The sequence below is a fragment of the Diceros bicornis genome, chromosome 13 (assembly GCF_020826845.1).
Source record: "Diceros bicornis minor isolate mBicDic1 chromosome 13, mDicBic1.mat.cur, whole genome shotgun sequence".
Classification (NCBI taxonomy): Eukaryota; Metazoa; Chordata; class Mammalia; order Perissodactyla; family Rhinocerotidae; genus Diceros; species Diceros bicornis.
The window spans coordinates 22,615,480-22,639,231 of record NC_080752.1 but is presented as its reverse complement, the minus strand read 5'-3'; the positions used below and the strand labels follow the sequence as shown (position 1 = coordinate 22,639,231).

Sequence of the window (23,752 nt, the reverse complement as noted above, 5' to 3'; positions counted from 1 at the left end):
TTTCCCAAAAGATTTACCGTGTCCCATATGGAAACCACAGTGAAGTGTTTAAAAAAAATATTTTAATGAACACAAGAAAATACAGGATAATAAAAAAAGCAACTGAACACGTTTAGAAATTTATTATTCAGTAATTAGAGTTAGCCAAAACTGTTTATGTAGGAGCCATCACAAGTGTTCACATGTGCCTCTCGTGTCCCCTGGCATACCTTAGTATGTAGCTGAATTCATCCCAGGCTTTGATGGCAGCCCCAGTGTGTTCTTTCATTTTCTCAAGGCTTGAGAAGGAGATGGTACAAGCACGAGATTTCTTGACGTATGACTGTATGAAGTCAATGTGTGGTGTGATGTTGGAAATCTGGCTGGCGGTGTTCTACAGGCAGGTAAAAGTTTTGTACATAACCTCCAATAGCACTTGAAGATGCTCATTAAGGAACCTCCGGATGCACAGTGAAAGTGAGGCAAATGGGCTTAAAGGAGTTTTTCTGTAGCTGTGGGAGCAAAGTGTGTTCTCTACTCAGAATGAGCTGAAGACCTGTATGTACGTATGGCACAGAACATTAACTTGTGGTGAATCCTTTATATATTCTGTCGCAATATGTTGATTCTTTTTTCAGTGCCCTTTTTTTTTTTTTTTAAAGATTTTTATTTATTTATTTTTTCCCCCCAAAGCCCCAGTAGATAGTTGTATGTCATAGCTGCACATCCTTCTAGTTGCTGTATGTGGGACGCGGCCGAGGCCAGAGAAGTGGTGCATCTGTGGGCGCCCGGGATCCGAACCCGGGCCGCCAGCAGCGGAGTGCGCGCACTTAACCGCTAAGCCACGGCCGGCCCAGTGCCCTTTTAACAAACATTCACCTTTCTGCTGAAATAAAGTGAGAGCTTGTCTTCAAACTGAGGTAGCCTTAGAGTTGTTTTCATCTTTATGTGAATCTGAATTTGAGCAGAAGTTGGATGGTTTGCTTTTTCTGCCTTGCTTCCAGCTTACAGCAGGTGTGAGAGAAGTGTGTTTCTTCTTTGGCCAATAATTTTTGAGGAAAATATTCTGGCATTTTGAAGGTTAAGGCAGCCTGTGGTGCACTGAGGATTATAAAACCCAAATGCAGCTCAAGTAAAGACTAGATTGACTTAACCCTCCGCACCAATGGCCCGACGGAAGAAGAGGTATGCCCATTTCTGGGCGTAGATACTGTTTACTTCAGTTTCTGTTCTTCTCTGGTACTCAGTAAAAAATTATGAGATACACAAAAAGTGATCCATAGTCAAGAAAGACATCAATGGAAGCAGACTTGAAGGTGACGCAGACATTGGAACTGTTAGACAGGGGCTTTAAAATAACTGTGATTGCAGTGGAATTAAATTAGAAATCAGTAACAGAATGCTATCTGGAAAATCCCCAGATATTTGGAAATTAAACAAATCAGAGATGACATTATAAGGGAAATATGAAAATATTTTAATTTGAATGAAAGTGAAAACAGAACATATCAACATTTGTGGGGCATAGTGAAGGCAGTGCTTATAGGGAAGTTTATAGAATTAAATACTTAACTACAGAAAATGAGAAAGGTATCACCAGTCTAAGCTTCTACCTCAACTAGAAGAAGAACACAATGAATTCAAAATAAGCAGAAAGAAGAAAATAATGCAGAGCAGAAATTTATGAAATTGAAAACAAATGCAGTAGAGAAAATCAATGAAACAAAAAGTTAGTCCTTTGAAAAGATCAAATTGATAAACATCTGGCCAGCCTGAGAAAAATAACATTTAAACGCTGTTAGAATGAAAAAATAAATATGAAAATTAAAAATGAAACATTAATTCATCTGTTTTTAAAAGTACACTCTTAAAAATCAGAGTGCATTGATCATGTCGTTAAATCATGAACATATTATTGTGCCAAGTTTTCCAGCTACTAAAGAAGCTTTTTTTACTATAATGGTCAGAGGAAAGTCAAGAAATAGTCATAAAATATAGTAATTTTCTCTGACTTTACCTTCAAGTCATCCCATCTTTTGTTTGATAACTTCAAGGACATATAGTTTTTTAAATTTATATTTGCCCTTTATTGACCTCAGTATTTTCCTCCCCCCAACTTTTAATTTTGAATGACTTTTGAAGTTACAGACAGTTGAAAGAATAGGTCAGTAAACATTATGTACGTTTCACCAAGATTCAGTAATTTGTAATTTTGAGGGGGCCAATTTTCTTTCTATTTCTCTCTATATGTGCTTTTTGGTGATCCATTTGGTTGTTGTAGATGTGCTTTTTGGTGATCCATTTGGTTGTTGTAGATTTCATGTATGCGAGTCCTTACAGCTCCAGCCTCACATCTCAAGAACAAGGGTATTCTTTTACATATCCACAATAATATCATTGTACCCCAGAGCTTTAACATTGATTCAGTAATGCTTCATCCAAGTCCACATCGAATTTTTTCAGTTTTCTCCACAGTGTCTTCATGCCCTTTTTTCATGTTCAGGGTTTACTCAAGCTCATGTGTTGCATATTTTGTTATCGTGTCTCCTTGGGCTCACTACACGTTGAGCAGTCTTCCCACCTTTTTTGTCTGTCATGACATTCACATTTTTGAGGAGTTCAGGCCAATTACTTGTAATGTCTCACATCCTGGATTTTTATAAATGTTTTCTCATGATTGGATTCAGGCAAAACATTTATGGCAAAAATGCTCTGTAGAATGACCTGTACTTCCTTTTTTTTTTTTTTTTTTTTTTGGTGAGGAAGATCAGCCCTAAGCTAACATCCATGCCAATCTTCGTTTTGCTGAGGAAGACCGGCCCTGAGCTAACATCTATTGCCAATCCTCCTTTTTTTTTTTTTTTCCCTTTTTCTCCCCAAGGCCCCAGTAGATAGTTGTATGTCATAGTTGCACATCCTTCTAGTTGCTGTATGTGGGACGCCACCTCAGCATGGCTGGACAAGCGGTGCGTTGGTGCGCGCCCAGGATCTGAACCTGGACCGCCAGTAGTGGAGCGCGCGCACTTAACTGCTAAGCCATGGGGCCGGCCCCTGTACTTCCCATTTTATCATATCATGAGATGCCTAATGTTGATTTGTTCCATTATTGGTAATACTAAGTTTAATTGCTTGATTAAGGTGGTGTCCACCAGATCTCTTAATTGTAATAACTTTTCCTTTTTATAATTAAGAAATAATCTATGAGTGATACTTTTAGACTTTGTGAATGTCTCATAACTTAACATACTGTCACCCATTGACTTTAGCATCCATCTGTTACTATTCTAGAGGCCTATGGTGGTGTCCTAAATCTGTCATTCTTTCTACATTTGTTTCCATTCCTCTGTAAAGAAATCTCTACCTTACGTGAAACCATAAAACTCCTAGAAGAAAATATAGGCAGTACACTCTTGGACATCGGTCTTAGAAGGATCTTTTCGAATACCATGTCTACTCAGGCAAGAGAAACAAAAGAAAAAATAAGCAAATGAGACTTCCTCAGACTAAAGAGCTTCTGCAAGGCAAAGGAAACCATGAAGAAAAGGAAAAGACAACCCGCCAACTGGGAGAAAATATTTAAAAATCATATATATGACAAGGAGTTAATCTCCAGAATATATAAAGAACTCATATAACTCAACAACAAAAAAACAAACAACCCGATCAAAAAATGGGCAGAGGATATGAACATTTTTCCAAAGACATACAGATGGCCAACAGGCACATGAAAAGATGTTCAACATCACTAATCAGGGAAATGTAAATCAAAACTGCAATGAGATATCACCTTACGCCTGTTAAAATGGCTATAATTACCAAAACAAAAAACGACAAATGTTGGAGAGAACTTGGAGAAAATGGAACCCTCATACACTGCTGGTGGGAATGCAAACTGGTATAGCCACTATGGAAAACAGTATGGAGATTTCTCAAAAAGTTAAAAAAAGGAATACCATATGACCCAGCTATTCCACTACTGCGTGTTTAGCCAAAGAACTTGAAATCAACAATTCAGAGACTTATCCACCCCTATGTTCACTGCGGTATCATTCACAATAGCCAAGATGTGGAAGCAACCCAAATGCCCATTGACTGATGAATGGATAAAGAAGATGTGGTATATATATATACAATGGAATGCTACTCAGCCATAAAAAAGACAAAATCATCCCATTTGCAACAACGTGGATGGACCTTGAGCGTATTATGTTAAGCAAAATAAGCCAGACAGAGAAAGACAAACACTGCATGATTTCACTCATATGTGGAAGGTAAACAAATATATGGACAAAGCGGAGAAATCAGTGGTTACCAGGGGGGAAGGGGGTTGGGAGGTGGGCATAAGGGGTAAAGGGGCACATATTGGTGACTGACAAATAATAATCTACAACTGAGATTTCACAATGTTATAAACTATTATGACCTCAATAAATTGAAAAAAAAAATATATGGCTACAGACAGGAGATACTCTGATTAGGATAGATGTAGAAAAGAATTAAAAAAATGTACAATTGCCTTTTTAAATTAAAAAATAAGAAAGCTTTACATTTCCTCTTGTTTCTTTCTATTTATTTATTATTTGAGTGTTATTGTGTACTTGTGTGTTCATTTTTTTTCCAGTAAGATATATTCTATTCCAATTATTGTTCCTTTTTATCCTCAGATTGTCCTAAATTTGACTAAGGGACCTCCTTCACATTATCATTTCACGTTCTACTTATTCAGAACGTCTTTGAACTAGAGGATTAATCAGAAGTGACAACTTTACTTTGTCTCTTACAAGCCCCCAGGCTTTTATGCAAAACTGAGTCGGATGTGTTCTGGAATTCAGCCTTTAGAAAGATAAAGTGGTGTGTATAGCACATATGCACAATACCCCTAGTAGGGCTTGTAATCAGACACCTTAAAACCTGTGATAAAACATAGGACTGTTCACACTGAATAGGATAAAGACTGATTAATACCCTTATGTCTTTCTGGTCTGGTTTTGGGCTCTCAGAATTGCAGATAAGTAATGGTGCACCGGTGTGTTCTCTCTGTCTTGGGATTGATATAGAAGAAATCATTCCCTACAAGTGTACCTTTGCTTGATTTGAAATTTTAATGCAGCCAGTAGAGGAATTCTGTAGGTATGTCTCAAGAGGATTGAGTTTTTAGATTTTGAAAAATACTGAAATAACAATACTCATATAAATGCTAGCATTTGATACTTAAAACCTCATGATGTACTAGAGTATATTTGTACAAAGATGTTCATTACAGTAATATTTAATATTGCTAAAGTAACGACTCGACAGTCAAAACATAGGCTCAGTTGATTTTAGCAAGAGCCTTAAAAAGGTAGTTGATTTTTGACATAATAGTTCCATCTTTGGAAATCTGCTCGAAGGACTTTAACCTAATACAGCTGTGGAGACAGAACCACCTTGGCTATTGGGCACGTTGGCTTAGTGTACCATGGTGCCCACAGTTACTGAGAATGGCTTGGTGTCCACCAAAGCTCCCTCCCTCTTTTGTCAAGTGGCTTCTCTGCTCCCGGCTGGGAGGCAGGGCCAGACGAGATCTGCACTGATACATGCCTTTCCCTCTCAACTCCAGAGCGGGGGTCAGCTGCACGCTCTGCTTCAGCTCTTTCCTCCCTGAGCTTTGGAGTGCTGTCCTGGCTTGCCTGTGGTGCAAGTCTTCCTGTGCGTATATTTCCCAGACTTTGCTCAAATCACACAGGCCCATGTGAAACTAGCCCTTCTTGAGTTTTATTAGTTTAGCTTGTATTGGTAGAGTCTCCCTCTCTTTTTTACTGTCTGTGCATTGTAGGATAATTTCCATGCTTTCTCCACTGGACTGTAAGACCCATGTGTGCGGCTAACCATGCCTGTTTTGTTGACTTGTGCTTTTAGCACCTAGCACTGTCTTACGTGATAGGCATTGAAAGGTTATTTGTTGAGTGAGTGGAAGTTCAGGGGATTTGACCCATAAATCCCTTAAAATAGAGCCAAGGTATCAAGTAGACTTCAAAGACCAGTGTTTGAACTTTAGCCGGGCGACCTGATGAGATGGTGCTGGGAAGGAAGGATGTGGTGTGCGGCAGTCTGGTGCTTCTGTGAGGGAGTGGTCTGGAAGCTTTGCACTTCATGGGTTTGCATAGGTAGACCTGTCTACAGAAGACCAGCGGGAGGGACAGCAGGACTCAGGCCTTCCAGCAGGCTGCCACTGGCCACAGGAAGATGGTCTAAAAGCAGGGTTGTCCGCGTGGGTGAGGAGTCGTTCATTTGGAGTATTACAAATGTTTAGTTTGCTCATAAAATTGATGATGCATTTGTATTTACTATGTTAAATCTATGACTTGAATTATATTTTACATATTTTAAGTTTTGACTAAAAATGGGTCTATAAATTAACCTTTTTCTTGAATTTTATGTCTTTATCTTTCCTTAGCTTCCCTTCTTCCCCCAGCTTCCCTTGTGGGTTGCTTCCTAAAAAGGTTAAATACAGAACAATTCAGCGTGTACTCATGCCACCCCTTACTTGCACTTCTAAAGCAGCACCCCTCATGGCTAGGCTTCAGAGTAACTGTGGGGTGGCCTTCCTGCCCACCCAAGAACCGTCTTTTCTCCTGACTCGCTGGCCAGGCACTGCCCCCTGCTCCATGGGGACCTGGGTGCCCTGTCAGCCAGACTCAGTGGTCTAGTGTTGTCAGCCCTCATGAGTCAGAAGCTGCGGCCCACCTTCCCACTGTGCCTTTTGCTCCAGGAGGCCTAGTAGCATGATGAAGCTTAGGCTTGGATTTGGTTAAATCCCCAGTTTTCCTGGTTTTCTGTAAAGGTGGGGCTCCTGGTTTAGGATCACATTAATGTGTGCTGCTGTCTGGGATAGTGGTCTTATCCTCTGTGCTGGGTTCTGTGGGCTATGTAGACAGAAAAAGAGCCCTGCTTGGATTTTATTTTTAGCCAGAAATAAGTCCAGACAACTCTACATGTGAATCCAGGCTGAGGTGGTTTGGTGGCCCCTGTGAGCTGGAGGGTAGGGAAATGTTCTCTGGGGGTTGGCTCCCTCTTTCCTTCTTCCACAGAAACTTTAGGGAACTTGAACTTTGTTTCATGCCTTGAACTGCAAGGCAATCTAGGCATAGATACATTTTTCTGACTATTTTTATTTTTCCTGCCTGTCTCTTGATGTGGAAAAACCTGAAAGGATTTATATTTGGTGATTGGGATAATTGTGACAATCACTTTAAAGGAGTAGCTCCCACCTGGGGCTGATATTGCCCCCCAGGGACATCTAATGGTGTCTGGAGACATTTTTGGTTGTCACAGCTACGGAAAGGGGTGCTACTGACATCTAAAGGGTATAGGCCAGGGCCGGCCCCGTGGCTTAGCAGTTAAGTGCGTGCGCTCCGCTACTGGTGGCCCGGGTTCGGATTCCGGGCGCGCACCGACGCACCGCTTCTCTGGCCATGCTGAGGCCGCGTCCCACATACAGCAACTAGAAGGATGTGCAACTATGATATACAACTATCTACTGGGGCTTTGGGGAAAAAAAAAGAGGAGATTGGCAATAGATGTTAGCTCAGAGCTGGTCTTCCTCAGCAAAAAGAGGAGGGATGTTAGCTCAGGGCTGATCTTCCTCACAAAAATAGATAGGTAGGTAGGTAGGTAAGTAGGTAGGTAGGTAGGTAGGTAGGTAGGTAGATAGATAGATAGATAGATAGACAGACAGATAGATAGATAAAGGGTATAGGCCAGGGGCCGGCCCAGTGGCTTAGTGTGTAAGTTCATGTGCTCCGCTTCAGTGGCCCAGGGTTCGCGGGTTCGGATCCCGGGTGCAGACCTAAACACCACTCGTTAAGCCATGCTGTGTGGCATCCCACATACAAAATAGAGGAAGATGGGCACAGATGTTAGCTCAGGGCCAATCTTCCTCACCAAATAAATAAATAAATAAAAGGTAGAGGCCAGGGCTGCTGCTGAATATCCTGCAGCAGATGAGACAGCCCCCCACCACAGAGAATGATCCAATCTCAGATGTCAGTTGTGGAGGTTGAGATTCCCTGCTTTTAAACTCGGTAATTTGGTGAAGCCTTGGGTGTACACTCCTAAGAGCTCCCCTCGGAGGGTTTGTGAAAGCAAGCCACAGTTTGCACTGGTTCACTGGTGAATTTCCGTGGTCTCTGACTTCTGCTTCCACATCCACTGTTTTTTTTTTTTTTTTTAAGTAACTTTAACAGCACTTTCTCCTGCCCCCTCCCTTTTTTGAGGTAAAATTCATATAATATAAAACTGACTTTTTTTATTTTGGTGAGGAGGATTAGTGCTGAGCTAACATCTGTTGCCAATCCTCCTCTTTTTGCTGAGGAAGATTGGGCCTGGGCTAACATCCGTGCCCATCTTCCTTCACTTGATGTGTAGGATGCCCACCACAGCATGGCTTGATAAGCGGTGCGTAGGTCCACGCCCAAGATCCGAACCTGCGAACCCTGGGCTGCTGAAGCAGAGCCCGCAAACTTAACCACTACGCCACCAGGCCAGCCCCTAAAACTGACCATTTTAACATGAACAATTTAGTGGCATTTAGTACATTTCTGATGTTGTGCAAATCACTACCTCTGCCTAACCCCAGAACACTTTCATCACCTCAGAAGGAACCTGGTACCCGTTGAGCAGTTGTTCGTCACAGGCGTGTGTGCACACAGAGCCCCTGGCAACCACTGCTTTCTGTCTCTGTGGATTCGCCTATCCTGTATATTTCATGTGAATTGAACTGTGCAGTAATGTGACTTTTTGTGTCTAGTTTCTTCACGGAGCATAATGATTTCAGGGATCATCCACACTGTAGCATGTGTCAGTACTTCGTTCCTTTTGATGGCTGAATAATGTTCCATTGTGTGGATATGCCACATTTTGTTTATCCATTCACCCACTGATGGACATTTGGGATGTTGCCACCTTTTGGCTATTGTGAATAGGGCTGCTATGGACATAAGTGTGCTGTCTATTGAGTATACCTGTCTTTTGGGTATATACCTAGGAGTAGAATTGCTGGGTTATGTGGTAATTTTGTTTAACTTTTTGAAGAACCGCTAAACTGTTTTCCTTCCACACCCACTTTTACTGCTAGAAAAGCATGTGCTTGCTTATAACATAAGCAGCATAATTCCAAAATAAAACTATTTTGTTAAATAAATGCCTTAGAATTTACGGGTCCACTGGGGGCCGTTTCAGCTTGTTGTTACCTCTTGTGACCCCCAGATTAGATGTGTGCATGTGAGTTTGTAGTCGCACAAGATAGTGAATGAATCAGTAGGCAGGTGGTAACCTGTGAAACATCCAAAAGTGGTGTGTCACACAAAGTTTAATTTGGAAAGATTATAAAAACATTTAAATGTTTTGAAACTTAGTTTCTGGGAAAGAACAACCAGACATTGAAAGAACAAGCAGACATTTCAGAAGAAATCTGGACTGAAATAGACTTGAGTTCTGGCTGCAGTCTGGTGAGAGGAGGATTGAGAGGCTCCGTTGTGATGTCTGCTGCTCTTGCAGCCCTTGCAGACTGCTTCCTGATCACCAGGTCCAAGGCTTCACATGGCACCGAGGCAGCAGGAGTGGGACAGAGGGACGACTGAACTGTCCCATATGGACTTGCCAGCACTTAGGAGACAGTTAGCCAGCAACCTCTTTGAGATTCAGATGAGATCCACTACATGTCAAATGGGAATGTCTGGGTGAGATTGCTCTTAAGAAGCTTCTTGAACTGCTGTGACTTTTTTTTTTTACTTGTTGTAACTGCTGTGATTTTTTTTTTTCTTGTTGTTACTATAATTTTTCTAGTAGCAGGATTCTAAACACCTCTTCCCCCCAATACTTTAATACAAGGTATTTTCCCTGAGGCATTTCTAAGGACTTTTTAAAAAAGAAATTGAGATCAGATTTCTTCTTTTCCACACTGAAAAACTAAATACTAAGTTAATACAAAGTACTAAGTAAAGAAATTTTGGGCGAGAAATGGTGATAGGGAAAGGGGATGGATTTATGTGCTCCTTAAAATGTATGGAATATTTTTCCTCACAACCTGAATGCAATGCAAATATAGCCTTTTCTCTGTCTGTTGCAGACAATTTTACATGTATTGGAGACCAGACCAGAAGCACTTTTTTTTTTTATTTTTTTATTTTTTTTATTTTTTTTTTTATAATTTTTATTTATTTATTTTTTTCCCCAAAGCCCCAGTAGATAGTTGTATGTCATAGCTGCACATCCTTCTAGTTGCTGTATGTGGGACACGGCCTCAGCATGGCCAGAGAAGTGGTGCGTCTGTGCACGCCCGGGATCCGAACCCGGGCCGCCAGCAGGAGAGCGCACGCACTTAACCGCTAAGCCACGGGGCCGGCCCCCAGAAGCACTTCTGAATTAAGGTAATTTTGATGTAATTGATCCTTTCAGTTTTTAAAGTACAATATTTAAATTTCCTCAGGGTTTCTTTTTTTAATAACCTGGTTTTTGTTACAGTTTTGCCCATCTCTCTTTTTTAAGTCCAAAGTTGGTTTTTAGAACAAATTGATCCTGAAGAAGGATGTTTTCTTAAAAGGCTCCATCTAGTGTTCAGCAGGAAGGGCTAAGGTCCCAGAGATTATGGTTCACGTTCTGGACAAGAGCAGTATTTCTCCAACCTTTTTCATTAGAAAGCAGGAGAGCCCTTTTTCTAAATCAAATCTTATTTGGAATATTAGCTGATGATAGAGATAAAGGTGAGGCCACGTGATTCAGGACAAAAATCCAATGTTTGTATAAAGTTTGTATAAGTGGAGTAGTAAAGCAAGTGTTAATGTTACGGGTCGGTGAATCTGGGTGAGGGTATACACTTCTGTGTATTATTCTTGCAACTCTTTGTAAGTTGAAATAATTTTAAATTAAAAATTGAAACTAAATTGAATGAATTAGGTGCTTGAACAATTGGGTATCTATATGCAAAAGGTGAACTTGACATCATAGATAAAAATTAACTCACGATGAATCATAGACCTAAATATAAAACCTAACACTAGAAAACCTCTAAAAGAAAACACAGAAAATCACTGAGGCTTTGGGTTAGGCAAAGATTTCTTAATTACGACATCAAAGACATAATCCATGGAAGAGAACATTTATTTTTTCATTTTTTTTTTCCCTCTTCTGAAGTCTTTTTATTTATTTATTTATTTATTTATTTATTTATTTATTACTCTTTTTTTTTTTTTTTTGGTTTATAACATTGTAAAAATTTCAGGTGTACATCATTGTACTTCTGTTTCTGCATGGACTACATCATGTTCACCACCAAAATACTAATTACAACCCATCACCACACACATGTACCAAATTATCCCGTTCACCCTCCTCCCTCCCCCCTTCCCCTCTGGTAACCACCAATCCAATCTCTGTCCCTATGTGTTTGTTTATTGTTGTTATTATCTACTACTTAATGAAGGAAATCATACGGTATTTGACCTTCTCCCTCTGACTTATTTCACTTTGCATTATACCCTCAATGTCCATCCATGTTGTCACAAATGCCTGGATTTCATCGTTTCTTATGGCTGAGTAGTATTCCATTGTGTATATATACCACATCTTCTTTATCCATTCGTCCCTTGATGGGCACTTAGGTTGCTTCCAAGTCTTAGCTATTGTGAATAATGCTGCAATGAACACAGGGGTGCATGTACCTTTGCAAATTGGTGTTTTCATGTTCTTTGGATAAATACCCAACAGTGGAATAGCTGGATCATATGGTAGTTCTATCCTTGATTTTTTGAGGAATCTCCATACTGTTTTCCATAGTAGCTGCACCAGTTTGCACTCCCACCAGCAGTGTATGAGAGTTCCCTTTTCTCCACATCCTCTCCAACACATATTGTTTCCTGTCTTGTTAATTATAGCCATTCTGACGGGCGTGAGGTGATATCTCATTGTAGTTTTGATTTGCATTTCCCTGATAGTTAGTGATTTTGAACATCTTTTCATGTGTCTGTTGGCCATCTGTATATCTTCTTTGGAAAAATGTCTGTTCAGGTCTTTTGCCCATTTTTTAATTGGGTTGGTAGTTTTTTTGTTGTTGAGATGCGTGAGTTCTTTATATATTTTGGAGATTAAGCCCTTATCAGATGTATGGTTTGCAAATATCTTCTCCCAATTGTTAGGCTGTCTTTTCGTTTTGTTGATGGTTTCCTTTGCTGTGCAGAAGCTTTTTAGTTTGATGTAGTCCCATTTGTTTATTTTTTCTATTGTTTCTCTTGCCCGGTCAGATGTGGTGTTTGAAAAGATGTTGCTAAGACCGATGTGGAAGAGCGTACTGCCTATGTTTTCTTCTAGAAGTTTCATAGTTTCAGGTCTTACATTCAAGTCTTTAATCCATTTGGAGTTAATTTTTGTGCATGGTGTAAGGTAAGGGTCTACTTTCATTTTTTTGCATGTGGCTATCCAGTTTTCCCAACACCATTTGTTGAAGAGACTTTCTTTTCCCCATTGTATGTTCTTGGCTCCTTTGTCAAAGATTAGCTGTCCATAGATGTGTGGGTTTATTTCTGGGCTTTTGATTCTATTCCATTGATCTGTGTGTCTGTTTTTGTGTCAGTACCATGCTGTTTTGGTTACTATAGCTTTGTAGTATATTTTGAAATCAGGGAGTGTGATACCTCCAGCTTTGTTCTTTTTTCTCAGGATTCCTTTAGCTATTCGGGGTCTTTTGTTGCTCCATATAAATTTTAGGATTCTTTGTTCTATTTCTGTGAAAAATGTTGTTGGAACTTTGATAGGGATTGCATTGAATCTATAGATGGCTTTAGGAAGTATGGACATCTTAACTATGTTAATTCTTCCAATCCAAGAGCATGGAATATCTTTCCATTTCTTTGTGTCTTCTTCAATTTCTTTCAGCAATGTTTTATAGTTTTCGGTGTACAGATCTTTCACCTCTTTGGTTAAGTTTATTCCTAGGTATTTTATTCTTTTTGTTGCAATTGTAAATGGGATGGTACTCTTAATTTCTCTTTCTGCTACTTCGTTGTTAGTGTACAGAAATGCAACTGATTTTTGTATGTTGATTTTGTATCCTGCAACTTTACCATATTCGTTTATTACTTCTAAAAGTTTTCTGGTGGATTCTTTAGGGTTTTCTATATATAAAATCATGTCATCTGCAAATAGTGACAGTTTCACTTCTTCCTTTCCAATTTGGATCCCTTTTATTTCTTTCTCTTGCCTGGAAGAGAACATTTATAAATTGGACTTCATCAAAATTAAAAACTGCTCTTTCAAAGACACTGTTAAGAGAATGAAAAGAAAAGCCACAGACTGGCAGAAAATATTAGCAGATCACATGTCTTTTAGATGACTTGTATCCAGAATAAGTAAAAAATTCTCAAAATTCAATATTAAGAAAGCAATCCAATAAAAAAAGCAAGTGAATTTGAATAGACACCTCTCCAGAGAATATATATATAGACATAGCAGATGAGCCCATGAAAAGATGGTCAAAATCATTAGCCATCATGGAAATGCAAATTCAAACCACAATGAGGTGCCACTATCCATCTATTAGAAGGACTAAAATAAAAAAGACCGTTCATACCAAGTGCTGATGGGGATGTGTCCAAACTCTCATGGCAGTGCATCCATTTTGGAAACAGTTTGGCAATTTCTTAAAACGTTAAGCATATGCCTACCATCTATGATCTAGCCATTCCTCTTCTAGGTGTTTACCCAAAAGACAGAAAAGCAGGTGTTCATATAAAGACTTGTACATGCAACAACATGGATGAATCTCAAAATAATAATGATGGGGCTGGCCCCGTGGCTTAGCGGTTAAGTGCGCGCGCTCCGCTGCTGGCGGCCCGGGTTCAGATCCCAGGCGTGCACCGACGCACCGCTTCTCTGGCCATGCTGAGGCTGCATCCCACATACAGCAACTAGAAGGATGTGCAACTATGACGTACACAGCTATCTACTGGGGCTTTGGGGGAAAAAATAAATAAATAAATAAAATTAAAAAAAAAATAATGATGAGTGAGAAAGCCAGACCATGAGAAAGTCCATACTGTATGATTCCACGTATATAAAATTCCACAGAATGCAACTAATGTGTAGTGACAGAAAGCAGATTATCTTAATTATGGTGGTGGTTTCAGAGGTGTATACATATGTCAAAATGTATCAACTTGGACGTGGCTATTGTGTTACCTACACTTCAATAAAGATGTTTTAAAAACTAAATGAGCAATTAGAAAGCAATATGAGCAGGTCTGCCCTCCCCCTGGTGAACCCCTGTATACTGGTTGGCACTGTTACCCATATTCTTGATTTCTGCAAAACGGCCTGCTCCACTGACTCTAGGCAGGATGTGTGGCAGGTGAAGGAAGAGGTAGTTTTCTGTTACTGAGATCATTTCAGGTTAAAAGTCGTTTTTATAACAAGTCCTGTTTAGTGAGCATTTACTATGGCTCAGTCAGGTTTAAAGGGCCTCATGTGGATTCTCATTGAATGCTCATAGCATGTGAGGTGGGTACTCTTACTGTCTCCACTTTTTGACTGAAAAATGAAGACAGGGAGAGGTTAGGAACATAGTGGAGACCACCTGGTGATGAGAGAGCCAGGAATGGAACTCCATACGTGTGACCCCAACTGCGTGTGACCACCCTGCCTCTAGCCAGCAAGTCCTGCTCAGATGGGCTGGACATGCAAAGGCCAATAAAAACAAGTTTCAATAGTGTTCATCCTAGTTTGCAGGAAGTAAGTGTAAAAACAAAGATTATCTCTACATAATGGAGTGCAGATGACATGGCGGGAAGCAGAGTCTTACCCCAGACTTGAGGGTTATAGCCCCTCTGAGGTGCTTGGAGGCCCGCCACCTCCGTGGTGTGTGTGGTTGATTTCCAGTCCCCACCACCTTTCCCTGTTAGGCCTGCCTTCTGGGTGTGTGCCATTTGTTTCTTAGATTGCATCAATTACGCGTGAAGTTGGGCTCAGAAATAATTAAAGTGGGATTTCCTGTTTGGCCTCAACAAGTTTGAAGGGGTTGGATTTATTGAACGATTTTTGATCACCTAGTATTTGCTAGGTTCTATGCTCAACCCTAGAAGCAAAAAGAGGACATAGGCTGACAAGGTTAGACGCCGAGGGAGAGCAGGACAGAAGAGCAGATGGGTTTTCATGGGGCACCAGACCTAAGGAGAAAAGGGCACTAGCCATTTCCTGAGATCCCAGAGGGAAAGGTGACGTAGGGGAGGACAGCTCGTACCTTCTCCCACACGGGCTCATCCTTGTCTTTCCGTCTCATTCCCTGAGCTGCCGCTTTCCACCTGCTTCGTGACCTCCCAGTGTAATTAGTGCTGTTACTCCCTAATTGGAATTTGCAGTTATTGATATTGCTGCCTTGGTTAGGCACATCTCTGGATAGAGAGGGTGGAGGTATCTTATCAAAAATGATTTATTTTACTTTTTCTGTATAAGACAAGCTTTGTGTTCTGTAGTCTGTCCATGGAGCTGGATTGCTTCCTGGTTGTTAACCAGGGGCATGGTTGATTTTGTCAGCAGTAAATCCCTTTTGGTGCACAGAAGCCTGTATGACTCCTCTCTTACTTGAGGCTGGCAGACACTTGGGTAGCCAGGGAAGCACATGTTGGAGTGGTGCTGGCACCATCACAGGGCAGCAGACATCTGCATAGTACAGTACCATCTTGGGCCCTTTTCCCCTGCCATGATGTCTGGGTTTAGCATGGACTTCCTAGAATGACACGTTAGGGTCCCACAGATTCAGTTTGAGTGTAAGTGGCAGTTGGCTTTCAGTGACTTTATGAATTATCTGTGTAGGTTTTGTTGTGATTTGAAAAGTACAAGAATGTTTATTTTTAAAAGGTAGTAAACTGCAATAATGGGGCTTCTCCTCCCCCTTGTAGAAGGTCAGCCGGGGGGCCTCAGAGAGTCAGACCATTTGTAGGGCTGATAGATGTATTGACTTTATGTATAGATTGTTTCTTGTATCTTATTTTTCTGTTTACGGAACTCATATGATTGTTCTATAAATTTAGTTCCACTGCGGGTGATTAAATTTTCACATTGTTCTATGGCTTTAGGGGAGGCACTTTAATTGGGGTTAAACAGTAAGTTAAGAAAATTATGTTACATTATCTGTGAGTTTAAAATGTGAAAAGTAAAAGTCTCTTGTGTGCGCATTATCTAAAAGTAAACCACTTAACTAAGTTAGGGGCTGTGAGTTTTCTTTTAAAATTTGCATCAGAAAATTCAGAAACAGGAAAATCTCATGAGATATCTTAGATGTTGAGGGAAGACTTATTTAAATATACTGCATCCTAATAAAATGTAATACACCCATGTCAGGTTTCAAATAACATAGGTAAAAATTTGCTGGGTACTTTAAAACAGAGCTAAATAAGAATTTAATATGTAGTTAGATTTCCTATCTTAGTCTTCATTGTCATCTGGTTACCCATATGAAAACTATTTATGGTTTACTTTTTATTTCCTTGGATATTCTGATATCTGCTACTTCATAGAAGCTGATATAGTGGTAATGTGTTATCAAAACTTAATATTAATTTTTATCACTTTTGAAACATGGGTATATAAGCCTCCAAGGCCGACCATTCAGTTGTTCAGACAAATTTGGGAATTATTGGGGTTGAACCCTCACAACCAACCAGCTAAAGTGGCAGGACGATCCATCTCATTGCAGAAGAAAATGTCAAAACATGACATTATCTGCTCATGAGATGCCTGTGCTCCCATACTTTTAAAACCAAGAGATTTATAACAAATTTAATACATGCTTATAATGTAGTCAAACCATATCAAGAAACATTGACTCTCTAAAAAATTTATAAAGAGAATATTCATACATATATAAAAACAGAATATTATGTAATCACCCAGCTCCAACATTTACAGAATTTTGCCAATTTTGCTTAATCTCCTTTCTCCTTCCTTCCTTCCTTCCTATCTTGGAGTGTTTTAAAGCAAATCCCAAAATCCTATCATTCCACTCATAAGTAAGAAGTATTTCTAACAGTTAAGACTTTTTTCTTATTATGATACCAAACAAAAGAACAGTAACTCCTTCGTGTTATCAGATACCCAGACCATATTCCAATTTTCCTGATTTTCTCTGAAAAGTCTGTACATTTGGATTTTGAATCAAGATCCAAAGTCTCTAACATATTTTAGAACTGTTTTAATGGAAAATTGAAATATATACAAAAGTTAACAAATAGTACATGGAACTCCATCACCAAACTAAAACAATTACGACCAGTTTTGCTTTTATCTGCCCTCGCCTATTTCCCTCCTCCTTGGTTGTTTTAAAGTGAAATTCAGACATGTCATTTTATTCTTAAATGTCATCATATACCTTTCAATGACAGGGAAGGCTATGGGTAAGTCGTGTTGGATGGAGTATCCACAGTGTGCATCACTCTGCACCAACTTCAGCAATGATACCCTTTATTGATCATGATGCCTTTGTCTTGCTGCCCTGTATTGCTCATAGTATTGTTAGAATAGTGTGTAACAGAAGGAGGTCTTGAGTACTTTCTATTGCCCTTTGGATTTGCACTGTCTTAATTTGGGAGATTAACTTGGATTTGGGATGGAAGAAAAATAGAAAAGCTGATGAAATTGGTTTAAATTCCTCATGCAAACTCCTGTCTCTTGAAATGCTGCTTTGTCTTGGAGGTGAGGTGTGGTACTTGTGTGGCTGAGCAGGTGAGCCAACTTCTGCCCCACATGACACGGGATGCTCAGTGTGCATGGTTTTGATTTAGGAGGAAGTTTCAGAGGTGTGTGGGAGGCCCAGGGAGGCCCAAGGGCATGCCAGTGGCTGATGTCCTGTTGGCCCTGAGACCACGTGTACGGATTGCGGCTGCTCTGTTGGAAGATGTACTTCATAGTCTAATCGCTGAAAGGCTTACGGAGCACCTTCCAATTGTCTCCTTTAATTTTCATTGCAGCCCTGTGATGTAGATAACACCATTCTTATTTTGCAGTAAACAGACCAGAGTGAAAAGTGATTTAGTGAAAGTCATATTCCTTATATGTAACAGAACCAGAACTTGGAATTATTTTTGATACAGTCACCTCATTTTGTCATTAGCAAACTTGCAGCCTGAGTGTGGTTGTTAGTGACTACATAATAACAGTGGAGTGCTGGGGGCACCACTGAAGTGTCCTTCCTAGGCTTTACAAGGGTCTTGATTAGAGGGAGATGGTGCTACACTTATCAGGAAGTGATGGGGAAGCCACTGGAAGCACATTATATTGCAAATGGAAAATATTTGAATAAAAAAACTATGTTAACACTTTGACTTAAAAAGATGTTAGATATAATCTAATGTAGGGGCAGATCACTTCACATACTTGCTTTTAAGTTATTTAACTTTCTATGAAGAGTATTTCCAAAACAGAAGTTCTAAATAAAAGCTAGTGGCAGATGTGGGTCATAAAGAAGAACAGATGTGAGGCTCTCAGCAGGTCCTGTCTTAGTGGATTAGATGGGTCCGTGCGCTGAGTCAGCTCGGCCAGAGCTTAACTATGACTTTGACACTGGAGGAGAGAAGGAACCCAGGCCACGTAAACCTGATGGTGGGGTTTCCAGGAGGCTTTGGGGGACTAAGGAGAGTGAAAAGCAAAAGCAATTAAATGTAAGTAAGACTTTATAAATGTACATTCATTTTTTATTATCTAAGTAATGGAAACTGCATTACCATTATTTGGAAAATGAAGATATAAATATGACCAATAATTCTAACAAAAATGCTACTAGTCTTTTTAAATGTCTCTTTTTTAAATGAAGTATATTTTTGTTCTTTTAAAATAGCTAAAATTATTACACACAAATTTATTTTTCATTTAACACATGATAACCATTTTCACCAGATTTTTATACTGTCTTCGTTATTGTTCTTAGTGTTATGTAATAATAGTTCATTCCAGTAAAAAGTTTTTTATTTTAATTTTTTTAATTTTATTTATTTATTTATTTATTTTTGTGAGGAAGATCAGCCCTGAGCTAACATCCGAGCTAATCCTCCTCTTTTTGCTGAAGAAGACCGGCTCTGAGCTAACATCTATTGCCAATCCTCCCCCTCTTTTTCCCCCAAAGTCCCAGTAGATAGTTGTATGTCATAGCTGTACATCCTTCTAGTTGCTGTATGTGGGACGCCGCCTCAGCATGGCGGGACAAGCGGTGCGTTGGTGCGCGCCCGGGATCCAAACCCGGGCCGCCAGCAGCGGAGCGCGCGCACTTAACCGCTAAGCCACGGGGCCGGCCCGAGTAAAAAGTTTTTTAAACTGAAAAGTATGGGGGAAAATTGTGAATGCTTCTTAGTTCTAGGGCCCAGATAACCTGTTAACTTTTTTGAAAAAAAGAAAAAAAATATATAAAAGATAATGTGAAAAATAAAAACTGCCTCACTATTCCTGTATCTTTCTCCGAAAATAACCAGTTAACATTTTCTTGTGTATGTAGGAAAAAGATTGCTTACATTAGCATGGATGTTTGTCCTTTTTTATACACGAAAAGTGTCATCATTTGTGCCCTCTTCTGTCCCTCGTTTATTTCACTTACTGCGTCTTCGTGGAAGAGCATTGGGGTGGGCGCTTACTTTGTGGGATTAGGAAGTCGTCCTTCCTGTCAGTTCTGCGTACGTGAGCATGTGCTGCTTGCCGTCCGTAGACGCCAGTTTCTCTCTCTCTGTTTTTTTTGTGAGGACGGTCAGCCCTGAGCTAACATCCAATGCCAATCCTCCTCTTTTTTCGCTGAGGAAGACTGGCCCTGGGCTAACATCCGTGCCCATCTTCCTCCACTTTAGGTGGGATGCCACCTCAGCATGGCCTGACAAGCAGTGCGTCGGTGTGCGCCCGGGATCCGAACCCGGGCCGCCAACAGCAGAGCATGCGCTTAACCGCTACGCCAGGGGCCTAGCCCCAATGCCAGTTTCTCTTTAGGGGAATGTTGACGGCCTGACTTTCTGTGATGGTGGTGGTGTGCGATCTCTCCACACTCATCCTGTGGGGTGGCTGCAGTGTCTGTTAGCTCGGGGTGAAGGGGAACGTCCTTCTGTGGACGTGTGCGCACACCACACCAAGGTGGTCCTGGACAGTGCCTGCCAGAGTGAACCCAGGGCCACCGAGGCCTGCGTGCGGGGCACCTGGGGTGTCCCTTCATCAGTGAAAGTTGGTCTACAAAAACCTTCTTTTCCAGATTTGATTTTAGAAAATACACCTTTGACACGGAGACAGAGAATGTAATTTAAAAAATTTTTAAGTACCTAACAGTAGGGTTTCTCTTTCTCACCAGACTGTTTGTATAGATTAGATAGGGTCTTACAGGACTCTTATTTTTATTGCTAGTAGAAATAGAAATACTCTGAAATTGACAGACTTGAATTTTGAGTCTCTTAGTTGAGATTCAAATGTGGGCACAGATTATAGAGGGAGCTGGAATCAGAAGGCGGTATTAGTAATTTATGCTATTTATGGATGGAAGAGAAATAGATCGAGTTTTGTTCTCTTTGCTTGTGACTAAAGATTAAAGTCACCAAATATTGGTATTATTGCTTCTGAAATTTTGTGAGGTAACTGAGTTAAATGGAGCTTCTCATTTTAAAGATACTTAGGGTTTCAGTGAATTCATTTCTCTAGTTTAAACCAGTGTGGCTGGGTGATTATCATATATGTATTGTTCTATAATATGTAAAAAAGAACATCTTATTAAAAGAAATATTTATGGGGCTGGCCCGGTGGTGTAGTGGTTAAGTGAGCGCACTCCGCTGTGGCGGCCCGGGGCTCGCAGGTTTGGATCCCAGGCGCGGACTGATGTACCGCTTGTCGAGCCGTGCTGTGGCGGTGTCCCATATAAAGTAGAGGAAGATGGGCACGGATGTTAGCCCAGGGCCAATCTTCCTCAGCAAAAAGAGGAGGATTGGCAACGGATGTTAGCTCAGGGCTAGTCTTCCTCGCACAAAAAAATAAATTAAAAAAAATAAAAGAAATATTTAAATTTAGGATCTCAGAAGTTATCCCAACTAATGAAATTTAGGTCTTTACCTGAAGACCCCCACCCAGTGTCTCAGAAAGTACTTCTTGTTTACCTATATCCTAGGAGTTGGTTGGTTTTAGTCATTACTTTAAAAATTAGCTTAGGTTTTTGGTGTTTAAATTAGGGTCAGAAGTTATGTTTGTTGACTAAAATTAACAGTTTAATTCAGTGTGCCTCATGACAATGTTAGCTGTATTTTTCTTCACATTGATTTTGGAAGGATTGAATAAAGTAGCTTCTTTACAGCCTAAGAACGATTCTCCAATGTTGGGGGCGGAGGGGCTGTTGATGGAATGAAACTACCCCTAACTCTGCAGAATTGTCCACGTAATGTAATTTGATCATGTATAAAATATATGTGAGTGGTAGTTGGATGCCTGGGCTGGCAGAAGGAATGCAAGGCAGTCCATGAGTGTAGAGAACACGTCATCACAGCTTCCTGTTTTAAAAATTATTTCATATTCTCTTGGCACTGTTATTATTTCATACATTAATATTCATAAAGGGCAGTCCTTAGAGTTTATATGTGAAAACTAGAGAGAGAATTAACCAGTGCTATCCCATAAGATAAAACATCTGTAGTGTAGGGTCTCCCACATCTGACTTCACTGATGCTCCATTTGTCCCGGGAGGTTTAAGGTATTCTGCATTAGTGAAGCTTTCCACGTGCTTATGACACTCACTTAAAGTAATGCCTTTAGAAACAACTGTTTTGGTCAGAAATATTTCTGAAACTGTGTCACCATGTGTTGCCTTCCCAAAGAGCAGCAGGCCCTGCCTTTTACTGTGCTCTGGCTAGAGATGCCTTGGCTTCATGTCGTAGCCCCATCCCCCATAGGCTTCTCCTGGCAGTTCTGTGGACTTTCATTTAGGGTCAGTGCTAGTGACTTGCAATGACTCTGGGGGGGTCCAGCACGGACTGCACTCGCCTTTTCTGCCTCCTGCCTCGTCTGCCCAGCAGTGAGCAGCATTTATAGCTGTGAATGCACGTGGGCTGGGGAGCGTGGGGAGAGCAAGAACTCACACACATTTTAAAGATGCTTTTTATTGGGAAAGATATTTTTGTTTTCATCAATAAACATACATCAAGTTTCTGTAATATAAACCATGTAACAATTATTTTGAATGCTTTTGTGCAGAATAGGAAAGTTTATCTAGACTAGGGACTTTAACAAGTATGCTTTTTAGGTCATCCAGATAATTTCTCCCACATGTTTCCCTTTTACAAAGGAAACAACTACTGTTAATTAAATATTTGGTGTATATTATATCAACCCTATGATTTTTACACGAAATCTATGATGGAAAATTTTCCCTTTTGTGTTTGCATAGGAAATTGAGCCCCTTGCATGAGCCGTCTTTGCATGTGGGAGCTGATTGTATTCTTAAGTGATTAAAAGATGTTGGTAATTGTATCTTCAGCTTTGTGATAAGTTGGTCATGTTTATAATTGACTTAACAGCCATCGTCTTGAATTGGAAATGAAACTTCCAATTATGACATTCTCTTGGGAAAATAAGTTTCTTGTTTAACAGAATGATTTTGTTTTGACTCTGATTTCAAGAATACTATCTATGAGACTGGGGGTGGGGCAGGGTCAAGAGTGGGCAGCAGACTGCTTGTACTGAGCCTCGTTTGGCCTGTACCTGTAAGGATTGAAGTGTTGTCCCTGAGTCTACTAGGATCCCAGGGCCCATTTTTGTGGGAGAGCGAGTTGTCCCTGAACCAGAGGCCTGCTGGATACCACACTGAGTCCTTTTAGAATTGCTGTGTAAACATTCTGACATCTTCTGGGTGGTCATGGGATCAAGATCATTGATGTGGCTTTGAGGTACTGGGTTGCCAGGTTGCCCCTGTACCCCATTTCCTGAACTAACTACCCCTGGGTTTTCTTGTGAGAGCTGTTCTAAACATCAGTCTTAGATTCTTGGATTTATAGTGAGACCCAGATCCTTCATGAAAAACACTTCCCAACAGATTTTTCCTTTTTCAACCCACTACTATCTTTTGAATAGTCTATTAGACGTTGTACAAATTGTACAACTAGTGAACAATTTGTACAACATTGTACAAATCTAGTGAATAATAGTAATTATATTTTATTCTCCCAGCCTTTGGTAGGCATTTTATAAGTTCTGCTGAATGCTAAAGAAAAGTGTTCTGATTTATAATGAAACTATAGATCTTAAAATTTCAATTTCTTTTTCTCACTGGCTTCGTTAAATTGCTCAACCATTGTTTAATTTTTTTTGCTTGTATTTCTGTTTCAGATCTCAGATTCTTTGGCATTGAAGAGCACCAAGATCAGAAGATGAGTGAACTTGACCAATTACGGCAGGAGGCTGAACAGCTTAAAAATCAAATTAGAGTACGTAGCTACATATGTGTTTAGTTTTATTAATCATTTGAATTTCAGATCAAGTGTTATCTGTTTTAGGGAAGATGGGTTACAGAGTAATTATTCAATGTTTTAAATTGAAATTGAATCTTAATTAGCCCAGGATATACTAATTGTTCATATATTTGGCCTAGTACATTATTTTCAGTATTTTGTTTTATGGTATATCGTTATTTGAATATACATAAAATGTTTCCATGGAATTTATAAACATCTTTCTGTACATTTTTTTCTTAACTTTGGGAATTAGCTTCGTGAAATTCTTTGGGTCACTGTTATAGAATAGAGTGTGG

The 23,752-nt window shown here is 40.0% G+C and overlaps 1 protein-coding gene across 3 annotated transcripts in view; it reads left to right on the top strand.

Moving 5' to 3' along the window:
* The window catches only part of GNB1 (G protein subunit beta 1), an 84,368-nt gene that overhangs the window by 34,495 nt on the left and 26,121 nt on the right, over positions 1–23,752 (top strand). The window contains exons 1-4 of one of the 3 annotated variants that reach the window (XM_058552681.1): positions 9,549–9,698; positions 10,088–10,126; positions 10,379–10,388; positions 23,332–23,429. In XM_058552681.1, the coding sequence (XP_058408664.1) occupies positions 23,373–23,429 (57 nt within the window). In that variant the 5' untranslated portion in view covers positions 9,549–9,698; positions 10,088–10,126; positions 10,379–10,388; positions 23,332–23,372. Of the gene's footprint in view, positions 1–9,548; positions 9,699–10,087; positions 10,127–10,378; positions 10,389–23,331; positions 23,430–23,752 lie in introns of those variants that run through there. The other 2 variants (XM_058552678.1, XM_058552679.1) reach the window with 2 other exon arrangements.